This window comes from Antennarius striatus, chromosome 14 (genome assembly GCF_040054535.1).
Source record: "Antennarius striatus isolate MH-2024 chromosome 14, ASM4005453v1, whole genome shotgun sequence".
Taxonomy (NCBI): domain Eukaryota; kingdom Metazoa; phylum Chordata; class Actinopteri; order Lophiiformes; family Antennariidae; genus Antennarius; species Antennarius striatus.
Genome location: NC_090789.1, coordinates 14560743 through 14580877, shown reverse-complemented (window position 1 = coordinate 14580877; position 20135 = coordinate 14560743). Strand labels below are relative to the sequence as shown.

Here is a 20135-nt window from a genome sequence, read left to right as displayed (position 1 = left end):
AGCAATGGAGGCCCCTCTCCCTCCACCCAGGAGGAGCAGAATAACAGGTACTGGCAGCAGATCCGCTTTGCCTCTTCGTTCCTTTTCCCCATCCATCTCTCATCTCTCCCCCGTATCCAGTCTTCCTTCTGGGTCCCTGTCAGATCTATCACGCTGTCTTCCTCACTTCCTCTCCTCGCACACTGCAGCTCTCATCTTTCCCATCTCCCTCTCGCCCATTCCTTATTATATGGTGTTACCTCGCTCTCTCTCTACAGCTCCTTCCCACTCACTCTAAATCTGGCATCCTGGAGAAAAACGAGATATTGGGGGAGATGTACGAGCTGGTTTTGGTAACTAGATCTCCCTGCATGTAGGAGAGATGACAAGATGGCAAGAGCAGGTATGCAGGTATGCAAGGCCACAGCTCTAAATGCAATTACTTGGCAGCCCACTAGGATAGATGCTGAATCTGCAGGAAGGGAAGGGAACGATATCACAAGAAGAAACCACATTAACCACTAAACACAGCTCAACTCAATGCTAATTAAACCTGACAAGGAGCCTGAGGCGACAAGACCCGAATGGAGAAAGTGAGGGAGGGCATTCAAGGAAAAGGGAGAGGAGTGTGTGCCGTAAAACACACGCAAGGAGGGAGACTATGAGAGAGTTGAAGCAGAAGTAGGAGGGGGTGTGGAGGATGGTTAGACTGACAGACGAAGCAGAAAAAAAAAATTCAGTGGATTTTGTGGAACTTGACACAGAAGACTCATTTTCCATGAACCCATTTGTGAGTCAATGGCCATCTGTGTTTTACATTATCCACTGATTTAGCTGGTAGCTGTGTTTTCTAGGTCTGGTACAATAGGTGAGACGGTGTCTTCCTGCCTGCCAGCCAGAGGACAGAAGGAGGTGAGCAGACAGAGAGAGAGAGAGAGAAGGAAAACTGGAGGACAATTGTTATCAAAGAGATGCGTTCAAGGAACTCTGGGCCAATTAGAGATTTGAGTGACAGCGCAGGGGGTGAGAGAAGTCTGATTTATTTCTAACTGCAGTACATCCAGGAGCAGGTATACACAAACATATTGTGTATAAAATCACAGATGTAACATCTATACCAACCATCTGATCATCAAGTTCGCTAAAAATCATTCAGAGATATGCCCTTGACTTTGATTAATAATTGATAGCCTGGTGCAGCTCCCAGTGTTCTTCATGTTACCTTAGCAACAGAGCAAGGACAACCTCAAAAACAAAAAACAATAATTAAGAGTTAAAAAAAAAAACCTTCAGGGAAAACCTGAACTTAAACTAGAGTGTGAGATAAACATCCACACATTAGCAACCACAGTGGAAAACTATTACTTACATAATGAAGCATGTTATCGCAGCAACACTGATATGAATCAGATAAATTAATCAAAAGGCAACCATATGATGGCCGCCTTTTGTGGGGATAATATTAAAATACATAAAGAGCTAAGCATGAAAAGCATCTAGACACAATCATTGTGCAATACAGAATTTGGCAACTGGGTTAGTTGTTTTCGTTCTATGACAATTTCCATTTTTGCTCCACAATCAGAAATGTTGTTTATGGCAGCAATTAGCACGGATAATGGATAATTGTTCTGTCAATAGTCTCTTGTATTTAGTATAAAAATGACCACAAAGACCTGATGTCAAACACATGTCAGTTTTTTAGTTTGTTTACTTCACCAGAATAACTCAAATTGAAGCTCAGCCGTGGATACTTCCCCAGACAAAAGAAGTGGGCAGAGTTCATTTATTGAGCAAACTGCATGCAAGGGCAAAAACAAATATTCAATAGCTCCTTGACAGCACAAGAGTGGGTACTTTTATCCAGAATTATTACAGCTGTCTAACAGTCTTCATTAGTAGCGATATGGTTTGCTGGATGAAGCATAGCTGTGTCCAAAACAACACATTTTCTTTCATTGTCAAATCAGGTTTTGAAAAACACAATATGAAACAACATGCTGCGAATTATGGCCACAACAAAGGGTGGAGAAGCTGAGTGTCCCCATACATGAAACCCAGATCAATTAGGTTTACATTTATGTTTGTATGTTTATTAATTTTATGTCCATAAGAATATTTGTGTTTTCAGACTCTTTTTTTTTTTAATTAGAAGAGGTGAGCCTAATTATGTTAACAATTTGACATTTCAGTCTCTCAGCAGTTTTTTTTCATGCTGTCTTTCATAAGTAACTATTGGGATACAATCTTTTATTTAGCCATCCTGAGTGGTTCTGTACACAATGACAAATACTAAAGTTGTATCCGTATAGACTTCCAAGCTGTACTAATAACCTATCTTTCATAGACTTCACTTCACATTTTAGGGTGGCACAATGGCGCAGTGGGTAGCGCTGTCGCCGTACAACAAGGTGGGTCCGGGTTTGAGTCCTGCTCTGTGCGGAGTTTGCATGTTCTCCCCGTGTCTGCGTGGGTTCTGTCCGAGTTCTCTGGCTTCCTCCCATCTCTAGAACATGTGCTTCAGGTTAATCGGCCGGTCCAAATTGCCCATAGGAGTGAGTGTATGTGTATGTGTGTGTGTGTGTGTGTGTGTGTGTGTGTGTGTGTGTGTGCGTGTGTGTATGTGTGCGTGTTTGTATGTCTTCTGTGTAGCTCCGCTGCACTGGCGTGCACACCCGGAAATTTGCCCCACCTCACGCCCTATGTCAGCTCGGATAGCCTCCAGCACCCCGTGACCCACACAAGAGGATGAAACTGGTAGGAAAATGAATGAACTTCACAATTTTATCTCTCTTTCTCTTTCAACTTGTAATTACATCATAATAAGAATTTATTAAATGTTTATGCTGCTTTTAAATGCTGAATATGGGGGTAGACCTAATATATGTTGCTTGATAATTGTAATGGTTGATTTGACGCACTTATTTGATCAGTTTTTCAGAATTCCCGAATCTACAATGTGGCTTACTTACATTAAACATGCTAAAGTTACACTTGTCTCATCTACTGTTGCATACTGCTCTCTAGCGGTGAAACTGAACCCTGCAGTCACTGCTAAAGTTCAACTACAGAGAAGGTTTGAGCAGGAGGAGGGTTGCTGCCATTAGTGTCATGTAGGATGAGTGAATAGCTGTTTGAGACACAGAGCCCCGTGTCGTCGGCCCTATCTCCACAGCTAATTAACAGCTCTGCCTTGCTCTGCTTCTCCCTGCTTTGCTCCATTTCTCCAGGCCAGGGCTGGCAGGAGATGAAAACCCCCCATATTAATTAATCTCTCACATAGAGGAAAAGAGAGGAAACTATATATTCGTGCGTACCTGTGTGTTCATGTGTGTCCCCTGACACCTGACCACATAACATGCTATTCTAATAATAAGCCTTCATCAGGAACCACTGTTGTTAACAGGCAGTGCCAATTTTACCCCTTTAGATCTTAGAAAGTACACAAGATCCCTTGACAGTGTTTGACCTTGGGATTCGGCAGGGTCTACAAAGCATTTCAAGGCATGTTAATGCCAAACGAGAGACTCACCTTGGGCTTGATATTGATTTCGCCTGATTTGAGCTGATTTGCTATGGATGTTACAACCATCCACTGTGTCTAAATGGCTGTTTGATCCCTCGTGTTTAATCCACTGCTAAGCCTCAGCTCAGTTACAAATACCACCATTTTACAGGATAGAGCGTCAGCCTAAGATTTAAAACAGAACACTGACATGATGAATTTTATAGAATCTACTGGAGGCAACTGGCTATTCAATAATGATTAATGATTATTAAAAATAGTCATTTATAAATCAATAATTCATTATATCTGCTAAATTTAATCATTCTACAGAGCACCAGTACTTGGGCTAAATTAAGGTACTTCTGCTTGCTATTAAGGGTAGCACAGGGAGGCAATGGGTAGCGCAGTCGCCGCATAGCAATGCAGTTCCAGGCTCTAGTCCCGCTCTGTGCTCTGTTTTCCCCGTGTCTGCGTTGGTTCTCTTAGGGTTCTCCGGCTGCCTCCCACCTCTAAAAACATGCACTTCAGGTGAATTGATGATACCAAATTGCCCATAGGTGTGAGTGTGTGCATGTTTGTCTGTCTACATGTGGCTCCATGGTGCACTGGCAATGAACCCGGCGTTTACCATGCCTCACCCGTTTAAGAAATAAGTTTTATTACATCCCCCTTCAAAGTGGTGATGTATTGTAATTGACAGTGTTTGTGTGTTTGTCCGTTGGTCCGTCCGTTCGTTTGTTCGTATGTCCACCAAATATCTTCACAACTGTTGCAGATAGAAAGATGAAACAAAAAGCACATTACTCAGGCGGCAATGGGGATGAAAATGAGATGATGACCTTGACCTTGAGAAAACTAGGTGAAGGTCAAACTTCAACTTTTGTACACCCAGGAACCAGATAAGATAGAAAGACGAGGGAGGAGACCAGTGTGAAAAAGACCATAGATCAAAGCTACTGCTTTGATCTACCTATGCACTTACTTTGATCTATCAGGCTCTTCCCTTCAGGGGTCGCCACAGCGAATCAGTTGCCTCCATCTAACCCTGTCTTCTGCATCCTCTTCTCTCACACCAACTACCTTCATGTCATATTTCACTACATCCATAAACCTCCTCTTTGGTCTTCCTCTAGGTCTCCTGCCTGGCAGTTCAAAATTCAGCATCCTTCTACCAATATATTCACTATCTCTCCTCTGGACATGTCCAAACCATCTTAGCAGGGCTCGAAATTAACTTTTTTTCTTGGTAGCACTGGTGCTCCCAAATTTAGAAGTTAGTAGCACCAGCAAAGACTTTAGGAGCACCTACCCAAAAGTAAGGCAGTGACAGAGCGATAGAGACGCTCTGTCCATCTCCGTTCCGCACGCCTCTCTCCCTCGCCCAGGAGAGCAGCCGCAGTTGCGCTCTCATTGTTTCCTGGCAGGACCGCAGGAGCGCGGTCTCACAAAAAAAGGCGCACCAGATTTTTTTCCCTAGTCGCACCGGTGCTCCCAAATATATTAAATAGTCGCACTGATAAAAGTTTGGGCGCATATGTGACCAAAATGGGCGCAATTTCGAGCCCTGTTTAGTCTGGTTTTTGTAATTTTATCTCCAAAACCTTTAACATGTGCTGTCCCTCAAGATCCTCATATGTGGGGGCGGCAGTGGCTCACCGGTAGAGCAGATGTCTTAAGACCAGACATCGCCCAGACATCGGTGGTTCGATTCCCGCTCCCACCAGACATCCTCGGAGTGTTTGCTGACAGTGTGTCAGCTCACCTCCCGGCCACTGCCGAGGCACCCTTGAGCAAGGCGCTGTCCCCCTTACAAGCTGTTCACTTGGGGCACACCCCTAAGTTGCGACCCTTCACTCTGCCTCCCGGTTGTTGCTGTACTAATTGCATACCTACAGGCCCCTAGTGTGTTGTGTTTGTTCAGGGGCCTGTACACAACATTGTATGCATGGTTTGACATATGTGCATGTACAAGTGTAAAGATAATTTCCCCGTAGGGGATCAATAAAGTTGACTTTCTTCTTTCTTCTTCTTCTTCACTCCTGATCCTATCCATCCTGGTCACTCCCAAAGTGATCCTTAGCATCTCCATCTCTTTTACCTCCAGCTCTGTCGTGTCTTTTCCTCAGTGATACTCTTAATAATTTTAATTACATCCAACACTCATATGCATGTACCAAAAACAGTAGTGTGTGTGTAGGAGGATATGTATTTGTGTGCCCATGCGTGTGAATCGATATATATGTGTGAGGTAGGTAATATAGGTAAAGTGGAATGTCCCACACAAAGGGTAGGGTAAAGGTGTCTCGTGAGAGGTGGGCTCAGAAAGAACTAGTTTTAGACACAGAAAATTGGTGCTGGTCCTCAATATGTACTGTACATGCATATGTTTGCAAGTGTGTGTGTTTACATGTGTGCATTTTTGTATGTGTGGATGTGTGGATGAGTGAGTGAAGAAGAAAATAGGGAAGAGAGAAAGACAAAGAAAGAAGCAAGTGCAAAGAAGAAGACAAGGTATCCCACTAGTTGTTTGGAGTTGTGTGTGTTTGTGATACCAGCAATTGACAGCAATGAATTTAAACACAGCTTACTATTTGGAGGTGGCTGGTGAAACGATTCTTTCATCTTTTATTCTTTCATTCCTTTCCCGAATTAATGTAGTCGCAAGAAGACACAAGCCAGTGTCTTATTGCCTGGATAAATAGAGGGTTGCTTCAGGAAGGGCATCCGGTGTAAAACTTTTTGCCAAATCAAACATGCGCACTTGCTTCTGTAGGTGTTTAAAACTGTGGTGAGACCAGCGATGTTGTTTGGTCTAGAGACAGTGTCACTGAGGAAAAGACAGGTGACAGAGCTGGAGGTAGCAGAGATGAAGATGCTGAGGTTCACTTTGAGAGTGACCAGGAAGGATAGGATCAGGAATGGGTACATCAGAGGGACAGCACATGTTAGAGGTTTTGGAGATAAAGTCAGAGAGGCCAGACTGAGATGGTTTGGACATGTCCAGAGGAGATATAGTGAATATTGGTAGAAGGATGCTGAGTTTTGACTGCCAGGCAGGAGGCCTAGAGGAAGACCAAAGAGGAGGTTTAGGGATGTAATGAAAGAGGACATGAAGGTAGTTGGTGTGAGAGAAGAGGATGCAGAAGACAGGGTTAGATGGAGGCAACTGATTCGCTGTGGCGACCCCTGAAGGGAAAAGGGGGAAAAAAAAGAAGAAGATTATTTTCCCAACTTCATCTTCTGGGTTGTGGTTCTTGAAGAAGTGTGTTGTTGGGTTGATTAGAAAGGAGTTAGTCTATGGCATGCATTGAGAGTGGCGTCGCTAGTTGAATGCTAAAGTTAGTTGGACTGCAGTGAGGGTAGCTGAATTGGAGTGGCGACTTCATATTTTGCCAAGGTGAGGGAATCAGCTGATCCTTGGTGTGCGTTATAAGCACATACATTACTACCTCCAACAGGCTGCAACCATAGTATCAATGCTACTTTGGCCTGAAGACGACAAGCTTATCTGTTAATAAATCAATCAAGTTTTATTTATATAGCGCTTAATCATGGCAACAGACATTTCAAAGCGCTTTAACAGACAGAGAAACCCAACTGAACCCTCCAGAGCAAGCATAAGTGACAGTGGCGGGGAAAAACCCCCTTGATGAGGAAGAACATCGAGGGAGGGCACATTAATATGGCCTTTGTGAAGGACTTTATGGTCACATGACTGAAGTGCAGCTGTGGGACAGACATCTGCTCAAGGGATTAAAGTGGGAAAAAAAGAGGGCATCTTTTAGGGGTCTCCTGTTTTTAAACCCTGGCTGACTCTATCGGGGGGAAGAGGGGACCCTTGTGAATTTGTGTGTTCCTCACCCAAGGAGAGTAGATAATCTGCAAGAGGAATCCATAACCTAGGTGCCAGTCTCCCTGGTACTCGCATTGCTTTCTGGCCTTATTAGATTTTATATCTTACACAAAGGCCTCTAAGGCCCAGTGAAACAGTCTAGGTCTTTCTTTGTTTCAAACCTTGGACCATGTGACACCCCCCCCCCCCCCCCCTTGGTATGAAGATTAGGTGTCAGACAATTTTCTGGGAAACTCTAGTGCAGAACTGTTCTGTCTATTAACTTAAGAATGTCCAAAGGCTTACATGATCCATGGTGTCCTAGAAAGCGAGAGGCAGTTCACAACATCCTTAGGAGTACAGTGAAGATACTTCAATGTCTGGACAGAGAGTAAGGCATAGTCTGGGAGAAAACTGCTAATTCTTAATGGATGATGGATCATTTTGTAATGGAAATTTGTATTGTGTGTGTCCTGATTTGACTCTCATCATGTCATTACTGAGAACATGCTTCAATATATATATATATACTGTATATATATATATATATAGATAGATAGATAGATAGATAGATAGATAGATAGATAGATAGATAGATAGATAGATAGATAGATAGATAGATAGATAGATAGATAGATAGATAGATAGATAGATAGATAGATAGATAGATAGATAGATAGATAGATAGATAGATAGATAGATAGATACTTTATTAATCCCGGAGGAAATTGCATATATCCACTGCTCAGGCATTAAATAACAAATAATACTGGATAAACACCAGGAGAAAAAGGAAACATTGACATCACAGGACATACCACAAGACATACATTACACTAACAGACAGACACATGCAGCACTAACAGGACTTATGTACTTAACTATAACTAAAATATAATCAGTATAAAATAAAATCTAAACAGTATAAAATTGAATTAAAATATAAAACAGTATAAAAAATAAATAAATTATATATATATATATATACAACAGTATAAAATTAAATTTAAATTAAATTAAATTAAATCCATATTCAACCCCGTGCTGACCTCGCCACCTCCCCCCCGCTCCTCCTGAGAGAGTCATTGTACCCCCTGATGGCACGGGGCACGAAGGAGGACCTCAGCCTCTCTGTGGAGGCGCTGTGTGACAGCAGTCTGCCGCTGAAGGTGCTTCTCTGCTGGGAGAAGGTGGTGTGTAGGTGTGTAGGGCATTCACAACAGCATTCCTGTATATACATGGTATGTACTGCAACTATTGTCTCACTACCGAACCATCAAAGAGTAGATTGCAGCCAAATTGACTGACTAGATGTCCATCTTTAAGAATGTCTAGCAAATGTGGTGGATAGCACAGTAGGTTTTAGGATTAACTTTGTAAATTTTGTTCCTTCGGCCAGTCAATGCCCATAACCCTGATGGACGAGTCTGGGTTTTGGCAGTTGCCAAAACTGCGATACTTGTTGGATTACATTGTGCAAAGTGAAAAATTTGGTGGAGGGGAGATTATCGTGTTGGATTGTTTTTGAGGAGCTAAACTTGACCCCTTGATTCCAGTGAAAGGAACTCTGGATGCTTCAGCATAACAAGACATTTTGGAAAACTCTGTCCTCCCAACTTTGTGAGAACAGTTTGGAGCTGGCCCCTTCCTCTTACAACATGGCTGTGCACCAGTGCACAAAGAAAGGCCAATAAAGACATGGACGATAGAGTCGGGTGTGGATGAGCTTGAGTGGCTTGCGGAGTTTTGACCTTAATCCGATAGAACACCTTTGGGATGAATTAGACAGGAGACTGAGAGACAGACCTTGCTGTCCAACATCATAGTGTGACCCCATAAATTTGTTTCTGGAAGAATGGTCAAAGATTCCATAAACATATTCCTAAACTTTGTGGACAGGTATCCCAGAAGTGCTGAAGCTGTTATAGCCATATAGGGTGGGCTGACATCATATTGAACCCTATGGTCTGGGAATGAGATGTCACTCACATTCATATGCAAGTCACGGCAGGTGTGCAAATATTTTTGGCAATATAGTGTACCATTCTTTACTTAAATGCTGAATAATCAGGAAGGTGACCGGCTGGTGACAGGTCTCAATGACAACTTTCTGCAATCTGACACAACAGCAGAATTGTTCCACAGTCCATACAGTGGCACGGAAGACTTTATAGCAATTTGATCATTTTGGCTTAACACTGCTCAGTGGTTGGCTTGCAACAAACCGATGGGCTCTGCCATATTTCTGGGACAGAGCAGTAGTTAGGTAGTTTAATGAAAATTTTGCCCCCAGATAAAACCCTTTGTTCTTGTCTGGGTAGGCCAGGCATGGAGCTGAACATAATTTTCTTTCATGCAGCGGAGTGCCATCACTTGATGTTCTGCACAGTCGAAACACCTGGCAATATACAAGTGTTCTGTGAGGAGTCTGGCTATTTCCATATATTCCTCGACAAAATGCGAGGACTAGTTAATGATCGCAAGGAAGCTCCTGAGCTCTGAAACATTAATTGTAGTTTTGAGATCATGAATGGCTGTGATTCTCCCTGCTTGGGATTCAATGCTCTTAGCACCTAATTGCTACTAATTTACTTTGTAAATGGCCTTTACAAAGTGTAACTTTGGCTATCGCTATTGAAAGTTGGTTGAGCACAAATTTCAAACAGGTATTCATCAAAAGTTTGACTCCTCATATTGATGTCATCCACATAGATGAAGTTTCCACGAGTTTACATGCTCATGGATTTATAGATGAATATAAGAAATTCGGACTGACAGTTTGAATAGCCAAATGGGAAACAATTCCAGGTATACTGACACTTGATAAAGGAAAAGGCTAGCTTTTAATGATCAGATCGGTCAACACTCATAGCCCAGAAACTGTAAAGTACTTAGCTTCTGTTCTACAGATAACATAAGAAGGACTGATGGATTTGTCTTCTCAGACTATGGCAACTGTATTTCCCTTTGTTTTCTATAGCTTGCTTGACTAGTTGCACATACATTTGAGTTCTCTTCTTGCAGTTGGGCAAGTCAAACCACATGCTGTGCATTTTGTAACTCAGTCCTGCATTGGAATAGCAAAACATGTTATCCACAAAAGTTGGAATTGTTTGTTCTAGCTTTCCAGCAGGCTTATGAGCATAGTCAACCAGATCTCGTAGCCTGCTGTCATAGCTGTCAGTATTTCAGCAGTAAATTTTTCTCACCTCCACTATAGAAATACAGAGAAGGCCAGAGACAACATCCTGAATTTCAGTGGTACTTGGCCTTATCGGAGTGGTACTGGCCTTATCGGAGTCACCTGGGGTGTCTGACAAGCTGATGCTAATTACTACTATGAGTGCTCAATGCCTCAGGCCCCATCCACACGATAACGGATATTTTAAAAACGCAACTTTTTTGTTGCGTTTACACCTTCCGTCCACACGACAACGCAGATATCCGGAACGAAAACGCAACTTTTTAAAAACGCTGGCCGAGGTGGATTTTTAAAAAAACGTTGGGTCTGCGTTGTCGTGTGGACGGTGTATCCGCGACTTTTCAAAAACGCTGACGTCTTGCCTGCGACGAAAACCGCTGTGACGTCATATTTATGGGCCTGTGTGTTGTGACAACACAACACGGAGGATTCCTATTGGATAAAAATTTGACTCAATACTGCCACCACATGGTTTGGCATGCTTATAGCGGTCTTCGAAAACGCACTGGTGTGTTTACGTGTGGAAGGAGATTTTTTTAAAAACGCTGTCGTGTGGAGGGGAATCGTTTTTTGATGCGTTTTTAAAAAGTTCCGTTTTTAAAACAATCCGTCATCGTGTGGACGGGGCCTCAGAGTAACAGCTTTGTTATTGGGAAGGAATGTAACGATTGATACTTAGGACTGAGAGCTGAATAAAATAATTGACCAAAACTCCACTGGCAGAAGAAGAAACATCCCTCATCAATCCGCTTGGGGAAAATATTGCATTTTGCCCTGGAACACACATACAAGGGGCCTGTAAGCATGCAAATGGTGCCCAATGAGCAGCTTGTGTGGTGAAAATGCCTTGCTCAAGGGCACATTGGCAGTGCTTGGGAAGTGAACTGGCATCTCTCCACTGCCAGTTCACACTCCAAACCTTTTGGTCTACGTGGGTCATGAGCCAGTCACTCTCCGGTCCCCAGCCCAAAATTCAGTGGACTGAGCAACAGCAGCCCCTAAACACTGTAAATTTTGTCAGCTCACAAGCACAAATGCATATATGCTTTGCATGCAAAAGTAGTGTTAAAAGAAATCAGAAAGACAAAAAGAGAAATATTACTGCAATAGAATTCTAACATACTAATTCCACAATCAAACTTGAATTATTAAACATAAATACTCCAATAAAGCACTTTTATCAGAACCTCACACTGGGCACCAAAATATTGAGTCAATTGGTTATTCAAATATGATTAATGATTAATTATGATTATTAATAATAATCATTTACCATTCAATAATCTAGAATTTGTCTTCAGTTTAATAATTTTACAGTGCACTAATTAGAGGCTTCTGTGTAAGATCAGCTTCAACACCAGACATCTCATTTTCTTGATGTTGCACCTGAAACATGCTGATCAAAATTCTTAGAAACCTGCACCATATCCACTCTGAACACAATTGCGATGTTCAGCTCTTCATCGGTCTTTTTAGGGACCATCAGAACTTTTCTCCTGCCGGCTGCCCAGGACAGCTGGCGGTATGCGGAGGTTGGCTGCCTCTGGTCGGCTTTCCTCTGTGGGCGGCGGCATGGGGGGGCTTGCGGCCCGCAGGGGATCTCTGCCATATCTAGAGGGTTGGTGGGGCCCTTATCTCTGGTCTGCCCGTGCTTGCGGGAGGCATGACGGGCATGTGGGGTTGCAAGACCCCATGCCCAGGGGGTCACATGTCGCCTGGTCACTGCGGCTGACCCCTGGGGCTGCGGGGGGCATTCCTGTCTCCTGGGGTTGGGGGATTGGGCAGGATGTGGGCGTGGTGGATGGGGGTGGGGGGTTGGGGGGTGTGGCGGGGGTAGTGGGGTGGGGGTGGTGGTGGGCCTCCCTGCCCTGTGCCCCTTGGGCCTGTCCCGTGCGCCCTGGCGGTGACGGCTGTTGCCTGTTTTGGGTCCCTGGGTCTACGTGGTTCTCGGTGCCCCCGGTGGCTCTTCGGATGATGGCTTCTGGATGCTCCTGGCTGCCGGGGTTGGGAGTGCTCGGGTGGCGTGGCCCTGTTGAGTTCTGGTAGCCTATCTGGGTGTTGGTTTCATCACACATGCATGTTGGGTCAGGGTTTACCAGCTCCTGTCGAGTCCAATTATTGAGAAGCATTGGGTCCCGTCAGAATGTGATGAGTCTCACTTCAGTCATCACAATCTTATGCCCTCTATCTTCCTCCTACACTGGTTTCCTCTGGTGGCCTATTCTATACTGTCAGGACCTCCACTAATCTGGTGTTTTGTAACATTGGTGTTGAGATATCAGTTCTAAGATAAAATAAAACAACCTAAACATTTTTCACTCCAGCAGCACTGCCTGTCTATCCACTACCTTGTTTGTGTTTTCTCTCCCTGTCTCCTTTTGCTTTCCCCCTTAACTCACAAGGGTGCAGCACTTCCCTCTCTGGTTCACAACAGGAAATTCTAATAAAGACTGACAGATTTAGTTCTCAGAGAGGAGTGGTGACAGTCACATGCATGCATTAAAATGTATAAAAGGTTTTGCTGCAAGAGTAAAGGTTGACCCCCTTTATGGGGTTAAACTATGAGAATACATGCAGACAAGGAAAAGAAAATTAAAAAAAAACAACTTGTTTCCCCAATAAGACAATATGCTTCAAGTGGGGACTTTTGCATCCGAGCGGGATCATTTTGATAGGAGACAGGAGTTGACCATGTCAGGACAAGTCCTTCTCCAGGACCCCGATGCTGATGAATGGTGATGCGTTCGATATAATGACCTTCTTAATGGGGTTCGTTAGGGTGAGGACGGGGCGAAAGTGTTCTGAATCACCACACCGCTCTCAACTACCAGGTTCACCTAAACAACGCTGTCAAGGAATATCACCAGTGAGCTGTTCATCCGGGAGGCTGACTTTTTGCTGCCATACCCGACCGACACTCCCACCACTAAACTGCCTCTTCCACCAAGCACGTGACTGCCGGTGCCAGTTTAATGGTATGCCAACGTGTCAGCTGCTCAAACCTGGAGCTCACCAACATGTGGCCCCGGTGGGCTGCTAGATTGCCCCCTAATCTCCCCAAAACACCCACAAACTCCCAAATGTAACTGTGATCAAACTATATTAACAGAAATGTGAATACACATACGAAATAACAGAATGAAAAACGCACTCAGACGCCACACACTCCTCACACGTCCTTTCCCAACATGCACCGAGAGAGAGACAGAGACAGAGACAGAGGCAGCGAGACAGAGAGAGAATGTGTGATGTCTCCTCCAATAGTCCTGACCACGCTCTATTTTTTTGGGAGGAAATGAGTTTATTCAGCATATCTGATGATGGGTTCTTTGATCTTTTATCACAGATGCTGAGGAAAAGTTGAAGCAGCCTGGAAAAACAGGATAAATGATTTGTAATGATAAGGTGGATGTGTCGAAAGAAGATTATTTTATTTAGATGGGTGGGCAGTTGATTTGTGTGTGGCAAGCACTTACAATACAGCACAAGGCTATTTTTGGGCACAAATATACCTTAACAATGAATAACATCAATTTTGTGTCAAGGAAATGTGCCAGAAAACAGATAAAATAAAATTTTTGTGATATACAAAAATGGCTTATGTCTGGATATGTAGTCCTCAAGATACAAACATTGTAGATACAAACAACAGTGCACCACCATATCCAACTACTATATTTCTCCTTTCCCGCCACAACCCATGCCAGGCAGCTTAACATCCAATAGATTAAGATTTCACAAGCCAAACTAACTCAGACTAAAGTGAACAGTTTTGAAAAACAGGGTAAGTGAACAGACTTAGTGAACAGTTAACTCTGATATCAGACTTTAATGTGGCCTTTTTCGCTTTCCTGTTGGTATGTCATCTGCAGCGTGTCCTCCTTCTTTTATCCACATCTCTGTGAACTTCTGAGCAGGGGGCGAACGCACAAATTATGTTTATGGGGATGTTCACAGGCATTGAGACAGTCGGGTCAGGTTGATGAAGCAACTGCAGGTTCTGCCAGCAATGAAGAGTATAGGCTTCCTGCAAAAAACCTCTTTATTACTGATGGAGTTGTCTCCCTGTAGGAGCTAAATGATGTAGGAACCAATGTTGGCCAGTTGAGGTTTCTGCCTGGCAGAATTAACTGATGGTAACGCTGAATTCTGAATGTTTTACTATTTTGTCTGTTAACTATCAGTTGAGTTAACTGAGAAACTTAATGGAAATAAAACCAGAGTAATCAAGCATAAAGTGGCGTGACTTTTGATTACCAGGAAGTGCATCAATGCATCATTCTCATAAGTGCAGTAGAATATCTCAGTGTATTAAAGCTTGGCTCGGCCTCTGGAGGAAAAAAATAATTCAGACAAGGTAGAGATGTTAAAGTTACATCACGGTACTACAGTATTTTATTTTGTTAATGTCTTGTTTTATTCTTAGGGAATAGTACTTTGTATGTAGAGTAGTAATAGCATTTAAATGACCTCAAACTGAAATTATATTGAAATGTATTTAAAAATGACAGGAACAATTGGGCTTATGAGCAGCCTCTGGAAACCACTTGTGCTTGTAGGTTGAGGACTACCTGTATTGACAGCAGCTCTTCCAGCAGTACCTGAGTTAAGCTCAGCATTAGTACGAAGGCTTTGGATGCTGGATACCTTGTCTGGATGACATGCAGACGAAGTGACAAGCTGGTGGGAGAATGTGCTCCTCCTTATAAACTAATTTCGCTAATGGTCTTGCTTTAATATTTATTCAGTGTCATTTCTAAAATACTGGTGAAATCATATCAAATCAGAGCTAGCGAGCAGGTGCAGAACACAGAGGAGCAAAGAACCAGGTGTTCCTTCAGAGAGTGGTGGAGAGAATCAAGATTATCTGATATTCAGACTAAAATCTTCATTTCCTGTCTGAAAAATAGGGCATGGTCAGTCAGTACTAGTATCACTGGGAGTACTGAAAAGAATGGGTGGATTTGAAAATTTTCAACAAAGTGACATCAAAAAAACTTATATGAATTCTGCATTAAAATGAATAAACAGACATTGTGGCCTTGAGCAGCAACTTGAAGAATTAAACAGCTAAATATTTCTTGATATGTGAGGATTGCACTCATTAAACAGACGCCAACACTTACCCGTGTCAGCTCGGACTCTGAGACAGAGCGATGTGGCGGCGAACGCCGCTGGTAAATGGGAGGTGTGACATCATGATAGCTCGAGCTGTTGTCGTCCAGCAGCACAGCCCCAGCATCCACTAACTCCTCCTCTTCCTCCAGCTGTGACGTCATGTCCTCTTGACACATCTGGTGGTCGATGCCATTTTGGTTCAGATTGCAGTGAACAGCTGTGTGGAAAAGTAAAGGCAAGGATGAGGCTGCAGTCTGGTCTACTGTAGGAAAGTATGACACAAGGGCTACTTAAGGAGTACGCCATCTGTATAGCTAGAAGTATTTGAACTATGAACACAGCTTTAATCGCTGTACTGTAATCAAAGCTATACCTGCTGGTATTTAGCTGCATCTATGTTGATTTCCGTTTTTGTTCTCTGTGTCTATGACCACTGCTGTTATTTAAATTTACGTTAAAAAATGTCAGTCCATCAGTCCATTCACACCATCATATCACCACTAGATGGAAGCAGAGCACTAATGATGACTGGAGATGAGTCAGTTAATTCAACATACTAATGCCACTAAGGTTTTAATTATAGTGTAGCTGCAGATAATATATAAGAATGTATTAAATCACACCAGGAAACAATAAAAAATACTCCACTTCAAACAGGCATGAAAGAAACTGAAATTATAAGGTTTAAATGTAACTTTCGATATTCTTCCTGTTACAAATTAGAGGTTTAATTCAAAAACAATTTAAAAAAACACATTTGAAGGAAAACAATATTACAGATTCAGTTGGGCTCATTACTTTTTTATTTACTTGTGCTACTGTAAACCTGTCTTCTGGTATCTACCTTTATCCAGGCATTGTGACCTATATATAGCCACGTCTATTGCTCTTTGGCTAAACTCCTTCACAACCACAGGTGAGTTGTTGTTTTTTTAATGTTTTTTTTTTTAATCAAAGGCTCTAACAGAAATGTAATTAGAAAATAACCACTCTGTTTTTCAAAATGAACACAATTATTTACTCATAACAGTGTATTTTTATTAAATAATTAGAAAGTCTTGTGATGAGCTCACATTCGCATGGAGCTTTGTGCTGTCACACAATCAGATATCCCGTGTACTCTTTTGACTTCATGCATTGATGCTTCAAACTCAAATTTGACATTCTTTATGGATTTGGGACATACAGTGGCTTGACTTAAACACTAGACATTCCTCCAGTATGTTTAGATGAATGGTGATGATATTAGACTTGTAATGGGCTTCTGATTAATTACTGACCGTGGCAACAGCAGCCAAAGAAGCATCTATTCTGTCAACGTGATTGCTGTTGTATTTTGTTGGAATGAAATTTCATGCAAAAAGAATAACAAAATATAACAAAAAAGCACCCATTAAATTAGTTCCTTTTCATGTAAGATTTTTTTTTTTCAATGCAGGCTGGACATTAAAAACAGGTGTTTTCTGGAAAAAGCCACACATTTCAGTGATTTTATTTAATAAATGTGTATGCTACCACTTTCCTCCCTGACATGTTTATTTTTAGTTTTGTTTTTCTCAGGGTGAGTCAGGCTTAGGGACTATTTTCATCACATCACTCAGTGATGCAGGCGCAGAAGCGACAGCTCGCGGTGAGCTGTGAGGTGTCGCTGAAATAAGCCTTTTGTCATTATGCAATCTGCCCACTTGTTGTAAAAAACAGGCAGCTCATCTCAGTGGAGCTGAAGACCTCCCTGATCACACCCAAAGCCCTGCCTCATGAAGGTCAAAGTTAAGTATTCAGGAAGGCTGTAAATTTTGCTTTTCCTGAATGACGTTAGAGCCGTGACATTTGTAACAGGATGCAGATGATACATACATAGAAAGGCTATGCATCGGGCAGATGGGTGTGTTGAATGACTGTGTTTTGGACAAATTGGTGTTGGCTGGGATTAAAGAGATGACATTTATATGTCAGCCAAAGAAAAATGTCTGTTTGCTGGCAGAAACAAGTCCAGGAAAACAGCCAATTAGCGACCAGTGTCAGAGCGCTGTCACTGAGCAATTACAGCAACTTTGACACAGATGAGGATGATGGGAACAAGACTACAACAGCAGCAACATCTGCCGCTGTCATTCAACATAACAAGAGGCGTATGAAAACTACTGCAGGTGGTCCCCTCCCTGGCCACGTGTGATGTGTAAAAAAAAAGAAGAGAATTTTTAGCGCATCCTCTCAGAATTGCATTAATTAATCCGTTTAAAAAAATATTCTCTAAGCTTTATCAGTAACTGTGTTGTCAGAGAGCATCCTGAATAGGATTCTGTTGGATGACTCACATGGGAGTTGCAGTAAAATATCAAAAATAAAAGAAATATGCAATGAATTGGAGACTACACTGTTTTTTTTTGTTGTTGTCTTAAATTGCTAGTTCTACTATTCCTACTCTGATTATTATTGTTCATGTGAAATATTTCAAAATAAAGTAGTGCACTTTTTACTCCACTGTATTTATTTTAAAGAATTATTTTTTTCACATGAAGATTTTTACCTCATAAAAACATAAAATACATAAAAGCCTTATTATATCATCAGATTATAGGTCTGCGATACTGAAGGAAACAACAGCACATTTTACCAGATCCATAACATTTATAATAAATCTCTCCTTTTCCAACATAACAAACCTGCTTTCAGATTGTTTCCACAGTTGCTACAGTTCTCTGCCACATCTTAACATTCACATGTTCAGTTTGACATTATCAAGCTTGGGGGAAACAGGATTTGGATTTGCACATAAATAAACCTGGACTGGCTACTAGCAGGGTTGTGTCATTGAGACGTATTTTTCCATTCCCAACAGTGTTAACTTTATTTAATTATCAGTGGGAGGTTTTGCCTATCCCTCCATTTTGCCACATAGAGTGGACATCATCAACAGCTACACAGATTTTGATTCTTCATAACCAGAAATAATTGTTTGTCATGGAATAATCAATATCAATACATTAATGCGTTATTATAGGGGACATTAAATCATAAAAAAGAAAAAAAATATACCTTGGAATTTGTTACCTCTTTTTATTAATCAAATCATTGTTAACTAATAATAATAACAACGAAAATAACTAAATAGAACTTTGCAATGTGCTAGAAGTAGTTTGTTTTAACCAGCATCTGTTCATGAATTCATGACAAAAATAAAGACTTGTATTCCATGTTAGTTCTTCTATACTATAATAATATACAGTATAGGACATCATGGATCTGAGCTCTGTGTTTCTCACTGTTGTCCAAGCTCACATCTGATTCACACACTGATTGATGACATCAACAGGAGTCCCAATTCAGATGTACGACTGTAGCCACATGTAGACTGTGAAATGATAGATACACACAATTCTGGTTGATCATATGAAGGCAGAGGTGAGACGATGCAAATCTTCGACATCACTAACATCACATGTACCAATGGAAGAAAACGACCTATAGACGCCATTCAAAACACTGACCATCGGAAGCAGCCTCACTCTTCTGGGTTGTATTGCAATGTCATCACTGAGACATGCATTATGCAACCTTAGAATAGCTGAAAGTTGAAAACAAGTTTTCAATATTACTGATCTTTGGCAAAGGTACTAAACAAAGACGTCAGCTCTGTTACCTGCAGTCGTAATACAATACTGAGCAGATGCTCAGTCTCAGGAGCTATGTTTGGATGAAATGATTTCTTTTACTCTGACACCTACCGTATATTTTGATGAGTCAGATCTGAACTCCAACTTCAAATGGAGTCTAATTCAAAGTGGTTTACTCCGACTTAGAATGAAAATGAGGCATCAGGGACCCAGACAGCAGTTTCTGCAGCCTCGTATTTGTGGCAGTTCTGTATTATATCACACTGTGGTGCATCCATCTACTGTTTCTGACTCTCAACAACTAAACAGTTAAAATTATTCTTTATATTGTTTCCACCTCGCATAGAAACGTCAGATTTGGACCACAGGTGGAACAAGCACGCAGACCATTAAATCTCAGGGAACATACATGAGTGGGCCTCAATTTCAATGAAGCCAACTTAAGATGCGGGGCACGAAGCATTGCTCCCTCTCACTGCCTCCACTCCTCCCTCCTTGCCTCCCAGCCCCCACCCCCCACGCCCTCCTCCTCACCCAGACTCAACACATGACTGCTGTGCAACAACTCTGGAGGAAGAAATGAATTATACATCCTCCACTAAAAGCACATAAACAATAGTGAAAGCAGGCTACAGGGATAGACGGATGACAAGATGATGAGGGGGGTTAGCAAAGTGGAGGAACGCAACACACAGAGGGAGGACAGTTGCATTCCTCCCTGTCCTTTTCAGAGAGAAAGAGTGAGTGGGTAGGGGGCATGGAATGCTTTTTTCTTTTTTTTTAAGGTGACAGTTACTATAAATAGCTCCATTCTCCCCTCTCTCCTCCCTGACATGCGCTGTGCATGCATAGTGAGGGAAGGGAGATAGATGGGGGAGC

At 42.2% G+C, this 20135-nt stretch overlaps 1 protein-coding gene across 7 annotated transcripts in view; it reads right to left on the bottom strand.

The window, feature by feature from the left end:
* Window positions 1-20135, bottom strand: part of samd12 (sterile alpha motif domain containing 12) — a 132632-nt gene that overhangs the window by 89991 nt on the left and 22506 nt on the right. For all 7 annotated transcript variants that reach the window (XM_068333862.1, XM_068333861.1, XM_068333858.1 and 4 more), the window contains one exon: window positions 15648-15856. In XM_068333862.1, coding sequence (XP_068189963.1) covers window positions 15648-15815 — 168 coding nt within the window. In that variant the 5' untranslated portion in view covers window positions 15816-15856. The remainder of the gene's footprint in view (window positions 1-15647; window positions 15857-20135) is intronic.